The following is a 22,836-nucleotide window of genomic DNA, read 5'->3' on the forward strand; positions in this document are numbered from 1 at the left end:
CCTCCTTCCTGTGTCTCCTAACCCATTGTTCCCATGCTGAGAAGGGCTGTTCTAAAACTCAGAGCAAGCTCTTGGCAGTCCGTGGCTAAGCCTCTTTGATTCCTCCTCATTGCTTCTTGAAAAAGTCCAACAACTGACCATGTTATATAAAGCTGTTCCCACTTGGGCTGCAGTTTTCCTGGCCTCGGACCCTACATCTAGGTACCGGACCTTCACTTGACCGCACTCTCTGAATCTAACATATTCCCCATGTTCCTGAGATTTGTGGATTTCCCTTGGAAATCCTACTAACTTTTTCTGCCTGTCAGACTCTTACTCATCCTTCAAGACTCGGGTTTTTTTGGGTTTTGTGTTGGTTTGGTTTGGTTTGGTTGAATTGAATCGCATGCAGAGGAGCACTAAGAAGGTGCTGGATTTGGCAGACTTCTCTGCAGCGCTTTGCTTTAGCTTAGTGGGAATTCTCTTCAGCTCAAGCCATGAGTGCCCCACAAGGGAGCCCAGTATGTGCATGTCTTTACTCGCTCTGCTAAATTGTGTTTTATTAATGTATGTGATTGTACTGATGCTCAGGCCACTGTGCTAATGACTGATAATTGCCTTAATGAGCTACTTGTAAGAAATACAGTAATACCAGTAGGGATGAAACCAGACCCCACCACAGCTGGTGGTGTAATAGCCCTTTCATTGGCTTTGAAGAAGAGCAGCCTGCAGGATTCTGGCAGTGAGTATAAGGAAGAATTCTGAGTTACCCACTTTTCCCTGAACACCAGAGTTACCCATCTTCCACTGCAAGTTAACCGTGTGCACATCCGTCAGGGGGCTAGGTTATCTGGGTAGCAGATCTCAGGGACTCCCATGAATGAGTGTTCCCTCCATAATGTGTGTTTATCAGAGGTTGCCTGTGGCTCTAGCCCATGCTGTCTTCACTCAGGGATCCAGGATGATGTTGTAACCTCTTATCAGGACCATTGCTGGTCATCATGGCAGAGAGAGGGGGCCCCTCAGTTACCCGTGGGCTTATTTCATTGGCCAGAGTAAGTCACGTGGCCGTGCGTGGGCAGAGAAGTTCGGTCTTGATGGGCTCCGAGCTGGAGAACTAGTATCTGAACAGCCTGGGGCCCCCCACACCACGGTAGAATGGTACATGCCTGTGCCTTGTATGGTTTGGTTCTAGGGAGTCAGTACAGAGAGATTACTGGCCCCGTCTGAGGCTCGGCGAGGTTTGTGGGGAAGGACCCAGGCTTGGGACTTAGCAGTGCACGGTTCAAATCCTGACCACCTTGTATTAACCATGTGATGATGGTCAACGGCTTAACCCCTTAACTGAGTTTCTTCATCTGTAACATGAAAATAGCAATGCCAGTCCTATAGGACTGTTAAAGGATCACGTGAGATAATGGATTGAAAGCCTCTCTAATTTTGTCACAGTGAATGTTAGCTCTCCCTGTGGGAGCCACGGAGTAAAAGCCGCCACGCCTGTTCAGGTGTGTGCGCCACCGTAGTTGGTACCCGGGTTCTCCCTTGTGGCGGCCACACCCTCGTGTGCATCTGGAGCTCTCGGAATGTGTCCGGTGCGACTGAGGAACTGCACTTCTGATTTTATTTAACCTTGATGATTTAAATTGTAGAGCGAGTGGTGTAAAATATTTTCTCTTCAAATACAAGCTTATTGTTTTGGAGGTATTTTTCCTTTAGCCACACAAGGGTAATTGTTTTGGAAGGACTCCATTTCACTTTAATTATTGAAAATATAGCATCGCAATTGAGATGTACTGTGAGTGTAAAATATGCACCCAATTCTGAATATTTACTATGAAAACAGCATGTCAGTTCTTGCATTCATCATTTTTATATTGACCACATATTTTTGGATATATGGGATTAAATCGACATATTACTAAAATTACTTAATGGAAAATTTAAAATTACCCACGGGGCTAGCATTGTATTGGCTGGCATTGGTTTAGAGATACAGAGAATGAGGTCCATGCCTTATTGGGATTTGTCTGATTATCTCTCCATCCATCTATCCATCCATCCATCCAGTCAGTACAGATCTATGGATAACCTCCTGTCTGTTAGGCTCTTGGTTATCACTGCTGATCAAAACAGATGTGTTCTCAGAGCTCATATGCTGTATGGCACATGGGACAGGGCATTAGGAAAGCATATGACATAGAACCTGCGCTTTTTAGTACATTAGGTGGGTGGATGGGGTTAGGGAAGGATTTGCTGAGATCCAATATCAGAGGGAGGAGGGTCGGATGAAGGTGGGTCTGGGGCTTGGAGAAGAGTGTGGCAGGCAGAGTGAAAAGTATGCACCCAGGTCCCGAGGCTGAGCGGGAAACAGCTGTGCAGTCCCCACCGAACCTCTCTCCATCTCGTCCTTTTGAGCTGTACAAATAGTTCACTTTCACGGGAAAATACAGAAAGGATGGTCTCCTGAATGATGTGTGAGACCCTGGATCCTTCGGCTGCATCGTCCTCGAGGTCCAAGTCCAGCACACACTACACTCCGTGGAGCCCATCCGTTTCCCACATCCGACTCCGTGCATCCTCAGGACGGGGCGCTTCTGAGTCTTACATATGCTTGTGATCTCAGAGCTGAGCCGTGGGCCTTGCAGCCTGTAAACACTCCACGGATCCTGATTAGATTTATCCCCTCCTACAGAAGGAGGCTCATTAACCACGTTGCCCCACTTTTTTTGTGCTTTTGCGGCGGGGGCCGAGGAGGGCTGCCCAGGCTCCCTTGCTGACTCCTCTCAGCACCCTGGCAAGGTGTCATCCTCCTCTTTCCAGATAAGGAGATGGAGGAACTTGAAAAGTAAAAGATCTGGTTGTGAAAGTGAACGCTTATTGCACACTTACTATGCCGGTCCCTATTCTACCGTGCTTCATATGAATTAACTCATTTGCTCCCCAATGGTCTGATGAAGCTGTCATCCTGACTTTGCAGGTGCTGAAACAGCACAGAGAAGCTGAGAGATTTACCTAGGCTCACACAGCTCCTGGCAAGCCATGTCCAAGGCTTTGCTCCTAACAACCTGCCATACACTCTCACCTGCTGCACCACACTGCCCATCAGGCTGTGCTTCTGGAAGTCACACGGTTTGCAAGCGCAAGGAAGAGGACTCGAGGCCAGCTCTGAGTCTCATTGTTTCCCTCTGAGCAGGGCAGCTGGCCTCCCCGAGAACCCTCCAAGGCCTGAACACTGCTCTGGGGCCCGGAATTCAGAGACGAATAAGCGATCTTCCTATTTTCAAGGAGTTTATAGTTAGGGGAGATGTCATATTGCAGATGATTTCAATGTAATGATACAGCCGTGTTCCTGGAAAGTGTTCAAGGAGCGATTTGTCCTCTTCCAGGATGTGATTATGTGAAAGGGGTGTTTCTGTTGAAGGCTTTGTAAGCACTGTGTCTAAAAAATGTGCCAGGTTCATTTATAAGGCTCCAGGCTGTCCTGGAGGCTAGACTCGCAGACTACCCTGGCCCAATGTGTGTCTCCAGCTGAGACACATTAGAGTTGCTGCAGTCAAGCCTGGTTCTCGAATCACAGCCCCACCTGACACTCCCAGCTCGTCCAGGCCATCTTGCACGAGCCCCCTTTTGCTTCTCTTCTCTTTCCTTCTCCATCTTTCCGGACCATATGGTCCATTTGACTCTTTCATGCACTCATCCACCTGTGCCTTCGTTCACTTACCAAACACTTAACTTTTGTCTCCTGGTTTTCCTCGGTCAGGCACTGTCCCGAGACACAGGAAATACAGTGGTCACTAAAACAGACTGCTGCCGGCAGCTGACATTCTGGCAAGGGGCAGACACTAGAGGTCACTTACTGTAGGCCTCCACTTACAGGAAACATCCAGAAGAGGTAATCTGTAGAAACAGCATGCAGCTTGGTCATGGCCAGGCCCCGAGGGGGGACATGGGGGGAACCTGCCCCGTGGGTGGGGGGTTTTCTTTTGGAGGGATGGAAATATTTTGGAAATAGGTGGGGCAGGTGGTCGTACAACATTGCAAACACGCGGAGATGGCTCACTTGATATACTTTGTTTTATGTTGTGCTGTGTTTCACCTTAATGAATTTTTTAAAAATTGTAAAAAAAAAAAAAAATTCCAGTGAGGGAAGATAAGCACTAAAGGAAGAAGTTCATGGAGATGGTGGTGATATTACAAATAGAAGAGAAGGAAAGGGAGAGAGATGGGGCTGCTGGGTGGAATGACTGGTCGTCATGATAGACAGGGACACGTCAGCAGAGGGCAGAGGAGGGAGGCCGGGGGTGGTGAGGGCACAGCAAGGCAAAGGGCTGGAGGAGAGGGTGTCTGTTGTGTTTGGGGAACAGGGGAGCAGAGCCAGAGGGTGCTCCTGTCACCCCAGGTGCCTGTGTGCAGATTAGAACGAGGCATGCCCTCCCCAGAGGCACAGCCTGTGAGCACAGGGCTCCCCAGTGGGGGGGGGGACTGAATTTTATCCCTCTCTGTCCAGCCCCCTTGTTCAGGCACAATGTGTGGATGTCATGTGGTGGCCCTGTTAAGAACTGTAGGACAGGGAGAATCGCTTTTTTAAAAACAGATTTTTTTTTTTTTTTTTTTTAAAGCAAAGAGTTGCAGTCTTACTCCCTGGGGAAAATAAAAACTAGGTTGCTCAAGGTATCAAAAGCACACAGATACAAAGCTGGTCCTGTGCAGCATTCTGTGGCAAGTGGTCCCCAGGTGTGTGCGTGGTAAGTGTTTGCTGGGCGGAAACAGCAGTGAGCTGGGCTTTGGGTCTCTTGCAGCCTTTTCCTCCTACGTGTGTTGCCAGCAACTGAGAAATGATCTGTCTGGTCCTCACAAGGTGCCAAATGCATATTTGAGGAATGAATGGATGGACAGTCCTTGAGCTCTGTGCTTGAAGACCAATGTAGGAAGATTCAGTTTTGTTATTTTACTGTTTAACTCATGTTTTGAGCCAAAGGGGCTTGGATATGCCTTGGTTATTGGAGATACAGTCCACCTCATGGGTTGAAAATTCACCGTATTTTGCACTTAGGGCTCTGGAGACAGATCTCAAAAAAAAAAAAAAAGTCCAAAACAGCTGTGGACAAAGGCAGCATTGTTGGAATCAGCGAATGACTTTCCAAGAAGACAACTCGCCAGAATGCTTTTGGCCGTACTGCCCTATGCAGACGAGAGTTAACAGGCCCAACCGGTTTCCGTAGGAAGGCCTGCTTGCAAGGTTGGGCCCTTGGCTAAGGTCTGAAAACCTGCATTTTAGGAGGAGGCCCACTATTCCTGAAGCTGGTTAAGAGTGGCTCACGGTGCCTAAAACTGTGCAAATGATATAGCTTATGCTGAACACCCCTTTTCCTTGCAGGCATCCAGAATTTTGGTACATGCTAGGCAAAGGATGCCCACCTGACCAGTCTCCAGTGACAGCCCTGAGCCTGAACTTCCCCAGTCGGTCGAACACTGAGCACGTGTTGCCACAGCTCTTTGCCGGGTAGGTTAGGTGTGGCCTGGGTGACTCCAGTGGGAGGGGACTCCGGAAGTTAGCGCCAGGTTCCTTCTAGGTTTTACCCATGCGCCTTTATTCTGTGCTGATTTTGTTTAGTGTGTGTTGGCTGTAATAAGTCATAGCCATGCGTGTGTATGAGTATATGCTGAGTCCTGTGAGTCCTCTTAGAAGATCATGGAACCTGGGCTGGGTCTTGGAGACCTCTGACACCCCTCCATCGTTGGTTCTTGGCTTTATTAGTCCTGTCATCTTAGAGACCACTGAGTGCCGTTAGCATTTACTGGGTCCCCTTTGTATCCATATCACATCTGTAAAACGCCCACATCTCCGGGCACATTTGCCTTTACAAAGATTCACACTGCGACATGCTTCCATGGGTGACTGGTTCCCAAGACATTTCTAGATACCTTGGGAACTGTGATAGGGCACTGTGCAAGCCCCAGAGATGATTGAGACAGAGACAGAATCCTAAGTGTAATTCCCATAAAAGCAGAACCCCTAGAACTTTGGGGAAATTCAGTGTTCTGCCACTTCCGTGATGTGACAGTAGTTTTTATTGAGGACAGACTTATGCCTCTTGTCCTGAGGGAGTTCTAGAAGTGATTGTAAGATACTGGTAGGGTTGCGTGGTTTGGGGAAAGAATACTTTGCTCTTCCCCAGTATCTCTTGCTCCTCTTTCAGTTTTCATCAGTGTGTTCATCCCTCCCCGCCCCCCCAGTCCATCCAGTTGCCCTCCTGTCTCTGCACTCACCCAGGCAGCCAGCCAGCCTTGCTGGGGAGCTTACCTTCCTGAGCACCAATTACATGTCACACGATGTGCCAGGCATGGGGTGCAGGAATGAGTTGAATAGGATCTGCCCCTCCTGCCCCCCCCAACCCCCGGTGTGTGGTTTAAGGGGAGAGAGGCAGGCATGGGAACAAGAACTTCTGGGTGGAAAGTGATGCACCCAAGTCTCTCCAGAATCACACAGGAACACGTGCCTGGTTCATCCTGCTGGGGAGAGGGGGGAGGGTGACTATGTCCAAGGAGATGGGACCGTGCAGGGGGTGTCCTCTGTCCCTGTCTTCATGGGCATTTAAGCAAAGGACAGGGGAAAGCCCTCCTCTCGTGGGAGTTCGCCAAAGGTACATTTAAAATACTCTTTTCATTTGGCATTGAGATGAGTCAGAGCCGCCTTGAGCTCAAGGCTGGGGACACGGCCATTCCCAAAGGAAAGTGGCAGTTACCCTCCTTCACCTGCCAGGGGTAACCAAAGGAAAACTCCTGAACGGAGTAGCCTGGAACTTGCAGCAGGGCCCACGAAGTCTTCCCGCCGTGATGATGGGGCCGGAGTCCCCTCCCTGGTGCCTCCTCTGAGGTTCTGTCAGAGAGTCAGCGCTTGGGAGATAAACCAAATTATCGCTTTTATTTTTGGCTTTGCCTGGGGTCAGAATTCCTTTTGTTTCCGACTTACCTTTTGTTTCAGCCACTTGGCCTGGTTTCTGTGTTTAGAACATTCTTTCGTCATCTCTGCCTCCACGAAATCATTCCTTTGCACAGATGCATGTTAACCCTGCGCTTTTTTCCCCCCAGAGTTAATTAGCAGGCCTTTCCTCTCTGGGCTTTCATGAGGAGGTCAGAGAGAAAGCAGGTATTCCATGAGTGAGCAAAAATAATAAAAACCGCAAACCCTGTGTGTTTTTAAAGTGCTTTGTGTAACACAGTCCGGCTCTTAATTCTTATGGTGACTCAAGCATTCGGTGGGAGGCTTGCCCTCCCCATTTTACAGATGAGGAAACTGAGGCACAGGAGGGTTAAGGGATTTGCTCCAGTGCCTCTACTCGTCTTGGACTAGAGAAAGGTGGGACACCCAAAGCACAAATCACCAAACAGCACACAGCGAAATAGATCAGTTGTTCTTAATCACAATTGAGAATGTTGCTCCGGAGAGGGAGTCTGTTAAGAGGAGGGTGAACGATTGGGAGAAAATTGTGCAGATCACCTATCTGACAGCAGACCTGTCTCCGGGATCGATAGCAATCCCTCCAGGCTCGACAGGAAGAAACCGGACAGCGCGCTCAGAAAATGGGCAGCAGACTTACACGGATACTTCACCAAAGAAGATCTACACAGATGGGGGCGCCTGGGTGGCTCAGATGGTTAAACATCTGCCTTCAGCTCAGGTCATGATTCCAGGGTCCTGGGATCGAGCCCCACATCGGGCTCCTGGCTCAGCAGGGAGCCTGCTTCTCCTCCCTCTGCCTCTCTCCCTGCTCATGCTCTCTCTCTGTATCTCTGTGTCTCAGATGAATAAATAAAATCTTTAAAAAAAAAAAAAAAGAGAAGATCTACACAGATGGCAGATGAGCCAGTGGGAAGGATATTCCACACCATCGGGGAAACACAGGGTAAAGCCACAATCCGCTAGCAGGGCACACCTGTTAGAATGACGCATGTGACACGTGCTGGCAACCCCCCCACATCGCTGAGGATGTGCAGAAACCACCTCTTCTGAGGACAAGTGAGATGGGGCAGCCCTCCTCTACATCTGTTGGACAGGTTCTTGAACAGTTAAACATATACTTACCCTGCGGGCCAGTGTTCACACTCCTGGGCATGCATCCGAGAGAAATGAAAACTTGCCTTTACACAAACACCTGGACACAGGTGTTTATAGGGGCTTTTTTTTTTTTTTAAAGATTTTATTTATTTATTTGAGAGAGAGAGAATGAGAGAGAGCACATGAGAGGGGGGAGGGTCAGAGGGAGAAGCAGACTCCCCGCCGAGCAGGGAGCCCGACGCGGGACCCGATCCAGGGACTCCAGGATCATGACCTGAGCCGAGGGCAGTCGCCCAACCAACTGAGCCACCCAGGCACCCTATAGGGGCTTTATTTGCAGTAGCTCCAAACTGGACATGGCCAGTTTGTCCTTCAACAGGTAAATAATGATAAAATCACTATTTGATGTCAGAATTTTTTTTTTTTAATTTGGCACGTGTTTTTTTTTTTTTTTTTTTTTTTTTTTAAATACAGCTATATTAAGGTATCATTGATAGATAAAAAGTGCACACATTGAATATAGGCAATTTGATGAGTTTGGACATATGCAGACACCTTCTATCCTATCACCACAATCAGGGTAATGAAACATTTTCATTATCAACAGGCGATTTATTAAAATGTGGTCTCGCCTTACAGTGGAATACTACTTAGCAGTAAAAAAAAAAAAGAATGAACTCTAGGTGTGGAACAGCTGAGGTGGTCTTAAGGGCATTATGCTTAGTGGAAACGATCTCAAGAGGTTACATATTGTAGGATTCCATTTATGTAACATTCTCTGCACCACAGACTTGCAGAGCATAGGAGCAGACCAGTGGTTGCGGGGGGCTTGCAGGGAGCAGGGGTGTGTGTGGGTATAATGGGGTAGCTTGAGGGAGTTGCTTTGGGGGTAACGCAAGAGTTCTGTATCTTTTTTTTTTTTTAAAGATTTTATTTATTTATTTGACAGAGAAAGACACAGCGAGAGAGGGAACACAAACAGGGAGTGGGAGAGGGAGAAGCAGACCCCCGCTGAGCAGGGAGCCCCATGCGGGACTCGATCCAGGGACTCCAGGATCATGACCTGAGCCGAAGGCAGTCGCTTAACCAACTGAGCCACCCAGGCGCCCAAGAGTTCTGTATCTTGACTATGGTGGCGGTCACAGAAATCTTTACATGTGACAGAATTTCTTGAACTATACCCAGAGTCCCAAAAAACCAAAACACTAGGACATACAAAAACGAGTGAAATCTGAGGGAGGTCTGTAGTCTGATTGATTGTACTGTGCTGGTGTTAATTTCCTGGTTTTGACAATGACTCTGTAGTTATGTAAAATGCCACTCTTGGGGGAACCTGGGTGAAGGGTACACAGGACCTCTGTGTACTGTTCTGCAGCTTGTTGTGAATCTAGAATTATTGCAAAATAAAAATAAGTGTAAAGTTAAAAAAACAAACAAACCGTGAGAGGTAAGTATTTAGCAGTCAGAGCATTTGATACAATCCTTGCCTGCAAGAGGCTTATTGTCTGGTGCGTAGGGGTTTGGTTTGGTATGCCCACGCTAAACTTTTCAAACAGAATGAGTCAGGGCAGAAGAGAAAGCTGAGCTGCACAGAATCAAGCATCTTAAGAACTAAAACAGGCAGAAAGTGCCCGGGGCGGCCGCTGGGATACGGCTTCTCCCTGCTCTCTGTCTGAATGCAGCTCACACGTGTGTGAGCATGCACACCCAGTCAGCAAACTCTTGTCCATCTTTGACATCCCTGCTGCCGTGTGGTCTCATCAGCGGAGACCTGTCTCTTTTCCTTTCCTGCACCCCAAGTCTTTCCCGACACCAACACACTTTCAGCCAGTGACTTTTGCTTTTCTTTATCAGAATGTTCTTCTCTCTATCTTTACAAAGACAGGCATCCCTTTTTGCTCGAGTTGGTTGTCTCCTGATTTGTTTCTTCTGCGTGGATTATGCCTTTATTTTCACGGCCACAGTGCCAGGCCAGAGCATTGCTCTAGAAATGCTTCTCGGATGAACAAACAGCAGGCCGCGGTGTGCCCTTCTCCAGTCTGACTTCACAGGGCCTAGTCTTGCATCCTACCCGTGGGATTGCAAGTGTCACGGTCGACTAGAGACGGTATTTTGCAAAGGACCGGGCATATCGCTGGCTCTCCATCCTGATACGGATCGAGGTGTTACCAGCAATTTCTTGGAGAAAAAGCCTCCTGGAATCTGGAGGCAAAATACAGTTGAAGGTGTCCAAACCAATCCTACAGACCAGAAGCCACAATTCACGGCTCTAGGTGACCGAGGTCCACCCTGTCGTTACCTTTAACTGAATGCAGTAGAGTTGGCTGGGATGTTGAAGGGCATGACCTTGAAAGTTCCTTCCGCCTCCGAGTCTCTTGGGCTCCACTTGAGAGGCGCATGGAAAGCCCTCGTGGAGAACTGTTTCTGAGGAAGGACTTAGGATGGGTGTCATGGCGTCTGCATTCGTCCCCTGCATCACGGGCCAGACGGGGCTGGGCTGGTGCCAGTTTTCCTTTGTGCATATTCCTCCAGTATTTAAGAGAGCTGGGGGTGGCAGGGACCTGAATGATTACATCATCCTCTCCAGATTAGATCTTTGGAAAATGTGTCAAGATCCTACATCCAGCGTGTGGAGCCACAGTTAACCAGTGTGGAACATTCCTGATGCAGAAATGTCGTGTGTGTGTCTTGGTAAAGAGTGGGGAGGAAGAAGGAGATTGTCGTCTGTGGAGCACTCCTGGTGGTCGTCTCTTCCATCCGTCTCCCTTTCAAACCTTAGGAGTAGGAATACCCATAAGGTTCCGCTTATTCATTTCCTACAGCTTTCCTGTATTCTGTTTCCACCGATACTTTTGGTTATATAATATGCGCATTTTTAAAGATAAATGCCACTTGTGTGTGTCTTCACATCTGTACTCATACGACCTCAGATATTGCTCGGTACTTTGCATCTATCGCCTGGTATAATTCATGCAACACCCTGCGCATGAGGATTAGGATCCCCATTCTATAGATGAGCAAAATAAAATGAGCGCCGGGGTGGGGAGGGAGGGGAGGTTAAGGAACTTCCAGGGTCACGATCCTAAATGGCAAAACGGGGGTAAGACTCAGGTCATTTTATTCTCAGAACCGGTGTTTTCAGGTTAGAGTGTGTCTTCAGAAACATTCTGCAGATAAAGGAGGGTCCCAGAACTCAAAGGCACTGGCTCTGTTTGGATGACTTTGAGAAGCAGCATCTACAAAACTGGCTTCAGCAGTTTAGGGAATATACTGGAAGTTCCCTGTAGTTGAGAATTCCAGAGGTAGGGCTGGCATGAGGTGAGACCGTGTCCTCTTCTTTGTGCTGCTTTTCCCACAGCCGCCATTGGTCACTCAGATGCATGCCACCTGGAATCATCATGGGGGCACTGGGGCTTTGATGACAATGATTGTGTAGGTTGATTGGAACCCACTGTAACACTTGAGGTGGTGGTGATGTGGAAAACAAAGGCAAAAGAAAAATTAAATTTCCTGACTCCCTATAGCCCACCAAGTCCTTGAAACAGGCAGAGTGACCTTCCTCTAGGAACTCAGCTGCCTCGGTGTTAATACTCTGCTAAGGGCAAAAGGCAATCTTAGTCCAACCCCCAGGGTCCTGTAAGTCTACTTTAACATATAAAAATTCCTCTGGAAACTTCCTTTGTATCTCTACCCTCCCCCCCCCAAGATACATGTTGGCAATCATCCCCCAAGCATATGACCCACCGATATACATCTGAAGGGTCTCTTGAGAAAGGTATTGTTAGACAGTAATAAATGATTTTTTCCTAACAACAGCTAGCCCCGTCAAGGTCCTGGAAAACTTGCTTCCAAAATTCCTAACCCCCTCCCAACTTGAAAGTATATAATGGGCCACTCCTCATGACCCAGGGTAGCTCTTTCTGGGTCCTGTCCCTGTGCTTTAATAAAACCACCTTTTTGTACCAAAGACGTCTCGAGAATTCTTTCTTAGCCATTGCCTCTGAACCCTAACATCTTTTCTACATCAGTGGGACTCCTCTCCAAACCCAGTTGGCTGGGTAGAGGGTCCTTTGGATCCTTTGGGACGAGGCAAGAGGAGAAAATGCAGACCAGGGTGTCTGAAGGGCTCAGTGTCTGAAATTGACTCTCAAGAGGCAGGAGGTGCAGGCTGGGGAAGGTAAAGGGCCTGACTGGAGGGGTCTCCTTCCTCCCCTTTTTCATCTGCCTATTTGCGGATTGACTGGAAATCCAGCCACCCACCGATCCACTCACCCCCATCTGTTGCTAATGTTCCTTGTAGGTTCCCACTTAAACTAGCCTCTCTCCAGATGCTTTTAGAAGTCTTACCACATCACCTTTAAGGTGGAAATTTCCCCTCCTCTTCCACCAGTCTCTACATTTTTCCAGGGTCTTCTGCAACAGGAATTTTCCTGTTCTCTTTCTCTTAGTTCCTTTTGTTGTGTTCTTCGCTGGCATGATTATTTTACAGGAAAGATCCTGTTCCTGGCACCTCTTCTGCCTTGACTTACTATTTTAAAGGCTTATTTTGCTTTTCTTATTAGAGTTTTGGATTCTTTTCGGTGTTTCTCTCCTCTGCCACCCAGTGTGTTAGAGGTCAGGCTTTGTGCAGGTCCCTCCCTTCTAATGTTTCAAATTCTTAGCTGTTTATTCTTCACTCCCATTGAAATTGACTCGCAGAAAACGTTCCAGTAGCATGTTAAGTTAAATTCCAAAGTGCGGGCATTAATGTCTGTATTACCTGGGTAAGATCGGAGGACTTAATGTGTTTGAAGCATTATATGTGTATCAGCTGATTTAACAGAACCCCTATGAGGTAGGTACAATTTTTTATCCCATTTTACAGATGAAGAAACTGAGGTCCAGAGATGGTCACTGATGCACACAAAGTCACACAGCCTGGAGGTGGCAGAGGCAGGATTTGAACCTAGGCCGTCTGGCTCCGGAGTCTACACTCTTGTCATTATGTCTGCCATGTGTACACATTTATAAGACCCCATATACAGATATCCACTAATGTGTATGTGGTTACGATTGCCGCAGGATTCACAGTGGTTGTATCTATGTAAACGTAAATGTAGGTACGTAGTAGCAAGGATTATTACGGCTAAGAGTGAATCAAATATATACCGCCTGCTGGCCGTTGTGCTAATTGCTTACATTATTCCACGCTGGGCTTTCGACCGCCCTACAACTTGCTGCTATTATCCCAGTTTTTGAGGTGAAGATACCGAGGCTGACAGACCACTTTCTACCAGTTGGCATAGTTTACAAAGATGGCGCCTGAGTTTAAACCTTGGTAAAGATCCGTTCTCTTAAAATAGGGCCAGCAACTATCACCAATTCACTGAGTCCTACTCCCTGCCAAAATCCTCCGTTATTTTGGCCTCGTTTTATATGCATACTCTCCCTTTTGCTTTTGAGATTGTCCCACATTGGGCAGTTGTACCCGTGGATGCTGGACAGATGAGGAAACGGAGTTCAGAGAATGTGTGTGTCTTTCCCAAGGCCCCAGAGCAGTAAGAGGGCAGGTTGGGTTGGGCCCCGGATCTCTCTGCTGGGCTTTCAACTTCTACAGCCACCTGGCTCCTCGGGGGTTTGCTGCCTCTGTGCTGCCCCCCGCGAGGGGTACTGGCAGAGGAAACTAGGTCTGTGGGTAGAGAGGCTCCGGGCCCAGCCAGGGCTGCAGGTGCCTGGGCGGCCCCTGGGATTTGCCCCCAGCCCAGCAGAGAAGCAGCAAACTGAGACTCCCATCTTCTGTGGTCTGGGATCTGGGAAGAGATCTTGTCAGCATTTGCACATAATTCCCCAATTATATGCACAGACACAGGGGACCCAACCACACGCTTCCATGGACCAGAATGTAGGTGCTGGGAAGCGTGTGGATTCTGTGGGTTTAGGAGGCTGGGTGGGCGTCGCATCAAGCGTAAACTTGTCATCTTCACGCTTTCAACCTCACAATATCCGAGCCAGGTTTTCCCTCCGCATCCCATAAACTTCCTTATTTTCCCTGTAGTTGTAGGAGAGAGAGAAGCCTTACAGAAAACTCGGAAACAAAAATACATTCTTTTGCGAGAAAAAAAAAAACCAAAAAACAAAGAAAAAACCCCACAAAAGCTGCCTCTCTCAGTTCCATCTGTATTAGTATTTCTTTCCTTTTTTTTTTTTTTTTTTTTGGCGAAAGCAAGCGATTCTCACACCTCCCCTTCTTTTATGATTATGACAGAGACGCAGCAAGAGGACAGATAAGAGACGAAAGGGGCTTGCCTTATGTAAATAAGCAGAGATCCGCGGTGGTGGGTGAGCAAATAATGCAGACACACCACGAAGGTTGGGAGATGAGTTGGAAAAAGTTCCATTTAGGGAGAAGGATTTTCCCATGTTCTTAGGGGAGGCAGGAGGGACTCTGATGCCGTCCACATTCTGGAGTCCAAGCCATCGTCCCGAGGGAAAGCGGCGCACTTCACTTCTCACCGCATGTGCTGGGGCTTCGGGTCTTGGACTGGAAATTGGGCAGGTGAGTCTTTCATCTCCATCAGCGGCGTTGTAATAAAAGCGGATTTATGTCCCGGCCGAAGTAAAATATGGGGGAGCTGGTGGAAGCGGCTGCTCCTGGGCTGGGAGGGAGGGTTTTTTCTACTCGGTTTGCGGTGGGCATTACGGACGCCAGGCAGGGGCTGAGACTGACTTTGTCCTTTCTCGTGTGCGCTTGGAGAAAAGTCCAGTATCCATTTTCGGAGGTGGGGCGGTGGCCTGTTTCCTTTTCTCCCCCTGCTGTAATATTAAAAAAAAAAAAAAGACAGCCGTGTAGTGGTCCAGGGTGGTGAGAGAGCAAAGGGAATTTTAAACTTGGAGAACGTGTTTTCTGGCTCCTGCTTGGGTCCCCAGCACGAATAGTAACTCGTTCTCGAACACCGGTTTCTGAGATGCCTTGATAGCGTGGTATGCATCTCCTAAACCCCCCGGGCATTGCCTGCAGGAGCTTGGCCAGGCACGGAGCTCCCTCCTCCGGACGCACCCAGGGGTCTTCTGTATGTGGAAAGCTTTCATGGATGTTAAATAAGATAGTACTCAGTGCCGACTAGATGCTCTTCTGACCTCCCCGGCCCCACCTTTTCCTTCCCTTTTCTCACGGGTGGGGTTTTGGGGGAAACCCCTGGACATAGTGGGAAGGGAAGTCTGGTTCTGGAAAATTGGAAAGTGCTGGATAGTGAAGGAGGGGAGAGAGGTACTTCTGTGGACTGCGGGCAGGGGGCTTGGGCACGCCTGCGTTTCCTATGGAGGAAAAGTCTGGAAGCTTGTGTTCTTTTGTTTGTGTGCTTTGTTTTTTGTTCGTTTGTTTTGGTTTTGAGCACGTGACTCTACTAGTCTAGTTTGTAATGCTGCCCGCATTGCACAAAGGAGGGTGCTTCTTCTTTCATGCCCTCCCAACATCCTGCCCCCTTAGAGCAGTCTCTAAGAGCAGATTTTCCGGGTGACACCATTGCCCTCCTGACATTTCATGTAATTCCGGAATATCTGCAGTCATAGTATGTTCTGTCACAGAGAGGGAAAATAACACTGGCTTTGGAGTCGGCGTGTCTGAGTCCGAACGTCGGCTCTGCCACTGGCTAGCAGGGACGCCGTGCCTGCCACTTAGCTTCTGTGGCATCACGTTCCTCAGATAGAGAAGGGGACGGGTGAGAATAAAGTTTAATTTGAGCGTGGAACGAGATAATGTTAGCTCGTGCCTATCCTCGCAGGTAGCAGGTGCGTAGCAAATAAGACACACAAAGATTTCCTTTTCCCTTAGATACATATAAGACTTAAAAAGTATTTTCCCTAGAAAAATGGTGATAGTTGTTATTAGTGGTGGTGGTGATGGTAGTAATAGAGGTAGTAAGCCTTTGGCTTAGCTCCCATATGAAAGTCCAAAATGATTTCTGTATAATCATCTGTCAAATTATTGCATGGAGGGGCGCCTGGGTGGCTCAGTTGTTAAGCATCTGCCTTCGGGTCAGGTCATGATCCCAGGGTCCTGGGATCGAGTCCCACATGGGGGGCTCCCTGCTCAGCAGGAAGCCCGCTTCTCCCTCTCCCACTCCCCCTGCTTGTGTTCCTGCTCTCGCTATCAGTCTGTCAAATAAATAAATAAAATCTTTAAAAAAACAAAAAAAAAACAAAAACAAATTATTGTATGGAAAAATAATGTGCTACTAATATTATTTAGATATATGTTCATAATAGTATACTAATAACAATGCTACTTAGCAGCATTATTCCTAAAGAAATTCATTCGTAAAACACCCCCCAATAGCCTAATAATAAGGCATTGTTAGCAATAAAATGTCCCATACGGGTGAATTCCCAAGTGAAAGGACACCTTTCCCCCTTAAGCAGCAAAATTTCTCAAACCAAAGAAAACCAAAACCGCATGATGTTATTATGGAAAATGTTCTAAACTCGTCTTTCTTGCCCTTCTCCAGCACAAGAGACCAAGGATTATTTTAACTTCTCATAATGTGATTCCTTTCAGCTTTGTGCCATACTGTCACCCATGGGGAGTCCCCCTACAGACAGTGGCCCCAGCTGTCGTGCTTTGGTGGTTTCTGTAGCTGACCCCTTGCTAGTTTTTTCTTCAGGACCGCGGTCAACCGCCAGGGGCCGTCAGACCCTCGGTCCGCCCCACATTTGCTCATAGGCTTTTCAATTTGAACTATTATCTCATCACTCACGAGCTTTTCTCATTTACTTCTAGGAAAGTGGTTCTCCCTTCATTTAAAAGTCTAGTCTTTATAGCTACCACAAATTATAAAACAGCTCTTTCCTTTGTGTTCTCTTACACAGAAATTTTGTTTGCGGTGCGTACAAAGAAAAGTCAGCTGAGGTTGTTTTGGGCAGAATTTTTACCTGATGTTCACCTTGAGAGGACATGTGCCTGAGGGCATTTTAAAGCAAAAAAGTGAAGACTGAAACTTCTGAATTCATCTAAATAAATATTCTGGATATGTATTGCTATGGAAAAAAAAATTCAAAACAGCTTTTAGAAGTATCTGTCAATTATATCTCCTGTTTTGCTGAATTTAGGCGTTTGCTATGTCAGATAACTAGAGTCTTTGGATGTGAGGTTCTTTTTTTAATCATTGTGATGGGCAGGATAAACTTAAACTTTGATCAACTTCCACAGAAACATAGTTTGGTCTTTCATCATTTTTTTGAAGGCAAAATGATGGATGGAAATCTCTGGATGGTGTGAGTTGTTAAGTGTTTCTGTCGGGTTATGCATACCTCAAGGAAAGGAACCATCTTAGTTTTCCTTTTATTCACATAACAGGCATTTATCAGCTTTTGAGGCCGTTTGGTACAGAGTTCCCAAGTTGAAAATGTTTTGGACTCAGAGCAGGACGATGTGGTTTAAATCCCTGCTGTGTCCTTGCACCATTCAGCTTAAAGCTCCTGAGTCTCGGTTTCTCTCAAGTGCGCGGACTTGGCCGAGAACCAGCTGGACACTCAGTCCCTACCCTCATGGAGTTTACAATTAGCCAGGGCTTCCTGAGCTCTGCTGTTCCAATCTTCCTGTTAACTGGTTGCTCACATCTTCTTCTTCTTCTTCTTTTTTTGGTTAAGATTTTATTTATTTGAGATAGAGAGCAAGCGAGAGAGCACGGGCAGGGGGACAGGGAAGGGCAGAGGGACAAGCAGGTTCCCCATTGAGCAAGGAACCCAATGCGGGACTCGATCCCAGGTCCCTGGGATCATGACCTGAGCTGAAGGCAGAGGCTTAACCGACTGACCCACCCAGGTGCCCCGTCCACATCTTCTTAAGACCTTATTATTTACATAAATACACACTCTGTCTAAGCAGGTAACCAAAGGAACTCATGCTGTGTTAAAGCCTGGCTAGATACTGCTGCCAATCCAAAGCCCTCTAAAGGGGACTTCTCACTTCCCCTTGTCAAGTGTTGGAGGGCTGTAAGGAGATACATATATTGAGGGCTGAAAAAGGAGGAAGTAACTTTCTCACTAAGTTATTTTGAACTAAGATAAGAAGATTTGCAAAAACTGAATTCAGTACTTGATTTTCTCACTCTGATGGAGCTGAGCTCTGCCTGCTGAGGAAGGGTTTGTGGAGGAGGTGGCCATTGAGTGAGGTCTGGATGGACAACCAGCAGTTGAGCTGGCAGGTAATTGGGAGGAAGGGCATTCCAAAGCCTGATCATAAAATTGCTTTTATTTGGTTTGTATAAATGAAATGTGCATTATTTTATATCTGGTGTCAAATGGAAGTCTGAAATTCTAGAAATTAAAGACGTTGCAGAAGAATATTGAGACTTCACTGTGTAGACCCGTTTTTAGGAAGATTGTAGAAACAAAATGCCCTTTTAATCTCCACCTGCCCTCAGTTCTTGCCAAGGACGAACAACATCACCTCTTGGATTAAGATCACGAGCCTACGTTGTGCTCCTTATTCCCTGGAACTTTGCCTCTCCAGCACTTTTCCAGAGGTTTGGGGTAACCAATAAATCAGGGGTTTCAAAGATCTTCTCTAGTTCCTTTTTAAAATTGGGTAAAAAAAAAATCATATCAGCCATTAGTTGAAAGTAAAGTGTGTGATTTACTTAGAAGAAAGCCCTGTATTCATGGAGCATATACTCTAGAGGGGAAGAGAGACATTAATAAAATAACCTTGCAAGTAAGTGTGGGTTGTAAAGCTGGTAAATGCTAGGAAGGAGGGTATTCCCTGGAGATGTGAGAATTGAGAGCTGAAGGGAATGTCAAGGCCATAAAGGAGAGAAGGATTTAGGAGGAGGAGAATGCTCTGAGACCCTCTGGAGGGAGTGGGCAGAGAGTTAGTCCTCCACCCTCCCTCTGCGGTTCCTCTCTAACATCCCAATACGAAATGGGATTCCAAGGGCTGTAACTAACTGAACGTGACTCGCTCCTCAAAGAGAAGTGCCCTTTTGCTCTGGAGTAGCAATATTGAATCTGCCCCCGAGAGCTCACGATGGGGCAGTTTGGAGAGAGATATACTGGGGATGGTTTATAGTTCCGATTAATACACTTGAATAAGGACCTTGGTGTTCCTCCGCATTAGAAAATGAAGGCAACAGTAAAAAACATTTCTCCTAGCAAGGCCCTTATTAGAACTTGGAAAGCCACCTTCCCAGTCTTCGTGGCCTCTGAATGGTGTGCCCTACTTACGCCCAAGATGACAGGCTTCTTGAAAAATTAATTTCCTAATGATTCTGAGTTTTATAATCTAAAGGCATGTTTTTGCTATACCCACGGGATTTAAAAAGAGAGAGAGAGAGAGAGAGAGAGAGGCTGTCAGAGTTGGCCTGTCTGTGGCTGGCAGCTTGGCATATTTGAAACATTCCTGGCCCTTCTCCCTTCTTTTTATCTCCTGTGCCGCCCTGCCCTGGTTGGGTGACTCAACAGCAGGTCTGTAAATATCTACGTGTTTGCCCAGAAAGAGTGCCCAAATTGAATCAAATAGCATTTCCTTTCTCTCCTGACAGCTTGGATTTTTTTTTTTTCTTTTAAGTGGCTTTGACGAGACTCGGGACCAAATTATTAAATCACCATGGTGACCCTTTCTGTTCATCCGCGCTAATGAACTTGGAAAATTGGGATCTCATCTGGCAGACAAACTCATTTTGTTTGACAAACAGCTTAAAAGTATTTGTAAACAAGAACAAATTGGGGCTTGTATTTTTTTTTTTCCCCTCCCACCTGGCATGGGTTTTTGAGGTTTTCAGTTTTCAACTTCTCCGAGGTTTGTAGGAATGAAGCTTTCTTTGTGCTTTTGTTACTTGCATTGTATTAGTCATCAGCCCGGTGACCTCACACACAGCAGCTGTTCTAGAATGAGTGGGCGTGGTGTATGAGAAAGAGCGCCAGGTGTGTGCGTGAGCTATGGATTGACCCATTACTCATCAAGTGGCTTTGTCAAGTTGTTTAACACCCTTGTACCCCAGTTTACTACTTCGTAAAATGGATAGTAAAATAAAATGGTGTATACGTGTAGTGTGTATATACATACTGTTTATATGTGTATTATATTTAGTATCTATACTGAATCCATAGCATATATAGATAGGATATGTAATACTTCCACGTGTAAATAAGCTATATATGCATGTCTCTGTGTGTGTGTAATTGTGTGTATGTATATATACAGACGACGTTTCTATGTATACACATGCAAATAAGTTAAAGGTTCATTTGTGCTTATTAGTACCTGCAACTATCTTCTGAAAACAGGACAGGCTTCTTCGGGAGACGAATACCACCTTCATTGTAAGTTTTCAACCTGTTATTTAATCGTGCATTGAAATACCTAAACTCTGAAGTAGTTCAAGAAGCAAATTAGGACATTAGAAATCTTTACCGTTAATTTGTATTCCTTCAAATTTAGAAGAAAATCCAGAATTTCTTACGTTAACTGCCAGCAATCCAGCTCTGTACACGTGTGCTGGAGTCGCATTGCTGGGTGGACATTCCGGCTCTGTCACTTACTAGCTGTACGACATGGGACGGATTGCTCGGTTTCCTTTTCTATAAAATGGGGGATAGAATTACCTAGTTCACAGGGTTGGATTTCAGTAAGACCCTGCATGCAAAACACTTAAAATGCAGTGCTTGGTACAAATATATTGCTTGGAATATGATAGAAAATACTACTCCTAGTAGTAACATTTATCAGCAATAAAACAGCTGTTGCGATTGTTGAAACAGAAGAAGGGTTCTAATTAGAGTCTTGGAGGGAGGGTGGCTCAAAGGAGTCTAGGTCTGCTTCCCCAGAGAGGTGGCCCCCTGCAGGGTGGATTGGAGGTTGTCATGAGTTGGCACGCACAAAAGGAGAAAAAAGGAAGAAGAAAGTGAAAGATTGTCTTGTGGCCGTTCAATATTGATTGGTTTTAGCAACTTTGAAGTTCCTTTTGAGTCCACAGGTCCTCTTTACCATCCACCGATGAAAGAAGACTCAGCCCTTTCTTGCCCATGACCTCCCACAGAGCCTGGTGATCAATAGCCACCAGGGGCCTTAGAGCCACTTCTCAACACAAATTGTCCGAATCACGAGGTAGCCCTGAGGCTACTGTTGTCTTGTTGTGTGACTGTGCCCCTCTCCCCAGCTAGACCTTAGGCACCATTTCTCAGGCACAAGCAGGCCTCCATGGATATTTGATTAAATTAACAGGAATTAAAACCCTTCTGCCTGGAGTACCTCTAGTACACGCCTCTTCTTCTTTTCATGGAAATTCATTTCTCAACCTTCTTCGTTTTCCATTCCCTGGCCCCGGAATGCCTTCCAGTAAATCTCAAAGTACTCTTCCAGACGTGTTCTTTTCCTGAAAAAACATCGTCCCTGCTCACAGGGACTCACTCTCCGGTGAGAGAGATCCAAACCAACTCACTAAGATATATTTTGCTAAGCGCTATGACAGGAGATAGAGAAGACAGGTGTTTGACCCCCTTATACTATGATCTTGAGGAGATCTCTTGACTTTTGGGAGACTTAGTCTTTTATCCGTAATTTGGGGACAATAGCATCAGGATGATTGTGTAGTTCCAGTGAGAAAAAGAGCTGTCGTGTGCTGACATGCTTATGTCTGGAAATTGCTCAGGATAAATAAGGGTGACTGGTAGAATCTTTTTTTTTTTTTTTTTTTTTTTTTACAACTTGATTATTTTGGTAGGGGCTAGTCTGTGTTATTAAGCCCTGACTGTTCTGATGCCACTGATTATTTTTTCAAAGGAGACATAACTTAACATACCATAAGTTTTACCCTGTTAAGAGTTTACAAGTCAGTGGTTTTAGTGTAATTCACAAGATTGTGTGACTGTCACTACTGTTTAATTCCAGAACACTTTCTTTCTTTTTTTTTTATTTAAGATTTTATTTATCTGACAGAGAGAGACACAGCGAGAGAGGGAACACAAGCAGGGGGAGAGGGAGAGAGAGAAGCAGGCTTACTGCGGAGAAGGGAGCCGGATGGTGGGGCTCGATCCCAGGACCCTGGGATCATGACCTGAGTCGAAGGCAGATCCTTAATGACTGAGCCACCCAGGCGCCCCGCCAGAACACTTTCATTAGCCCCAAAAGAAACCACATACTCATTAGCAGTCTCCCCTTTCCCCTCTTCCATGAGCCCCAGGTAGACACTTTGTGTTTCTCTGGATTTGGGCTGAGAAATTCTTGAAGGGTCTTTCTCTCTCTCTCTCTCACCAACCCCCTGCCCCGTCTTGAATGCTTCTAAATCATGAAGCTTTCCATATTAAGTAGGTCCTTCAAAACATTTCTTAAAATATGTGTTGATTTGAAGATGACAAAGAAGGTAAAAGCAGTGGGACAAGAAGGCAAGGACCCAGGTTCCAGACTTAACTCTGTCCTTTTCTTTCTGGATAACTTTTGGGCATGTCTTTGAACCCCAGTTTCCACATTTTGATGACTGGTATTGAATTTGAGAACCACTCCCTCTCCCAGCTTCTCATTTAGCTTAACCTCCGTGATTTTTGAGTCTATGCATGTTTATATTGATTGGCTTTCATTATGTGCTTGTTCTTCAAGTTTCTCGCTGCTTTCTGTTATCCATTGAGCTGGTGTTGCTTTCCTTTTTTAGTCTCAGTGTGCTATGTCAGTGTAAAAATACGTAAATATGTTATATGTGTTGTGCATGTGTGTATCAAACAGAGGCATTTTTGCAGGCAGCTGTCTTGTGAGGAATGATGAGATCATGCATGTAAATTAGCCCAGGATTTGGCACTAGGTGTTAGAGAACAGTTCTTTGCTAGGTGAA

The 22,836-nt window shown here is 46.4% G+C and overlaps 1 protein-coding gene across 5 annotated transcripts in view; it reads left to right on the forward strand.

The window, feature by feature from the left end:
• LARGE1 (LARGE xylosyl- and glucuronyltransferase 1) overlaps positions 1–22,836 on the forward strand; it is a 514,447-nt gene that overhangs the window by 100,564 nt on the left and 391,047 nt on the right. For 2 of the 5 annotated variants that reach the window (XM_034987632.1, XM_034987634.1), the window contains exon 1: positions 5,357–5,482. The exons of the other annotated variants lie outside the window; for them this stretch is intronic. In XM_034987632.1, the coding sequence (XP_034843523.1) occupies positions 5,376–5,482 (107 nt within the window). In that variant the 5' untranslated portion in view covers positions 5,357–5,375. Of the gene's footprint in view, positions 1–5,356; positions 5,483–22,836 lie in introns of those variants that run through there. 5 annotated transcript variants of the gene reach the window in all.

The sequence above is a fragment of the Mirounga leonina genome, unplaced genomic scaffold (assembly GCF_011800145.1).
Source record: "Mirounga leonina isolate KUSES-001 unplaced genomic scaffold, KU_Mleo_1.0 Mir_418, whole genome shotgun sequence".
NCBI lineage: Eukaryota > Metazoa > Chordata > Mammalia > Carnivora > Phocidae > Mirounga > Mirounga leonina.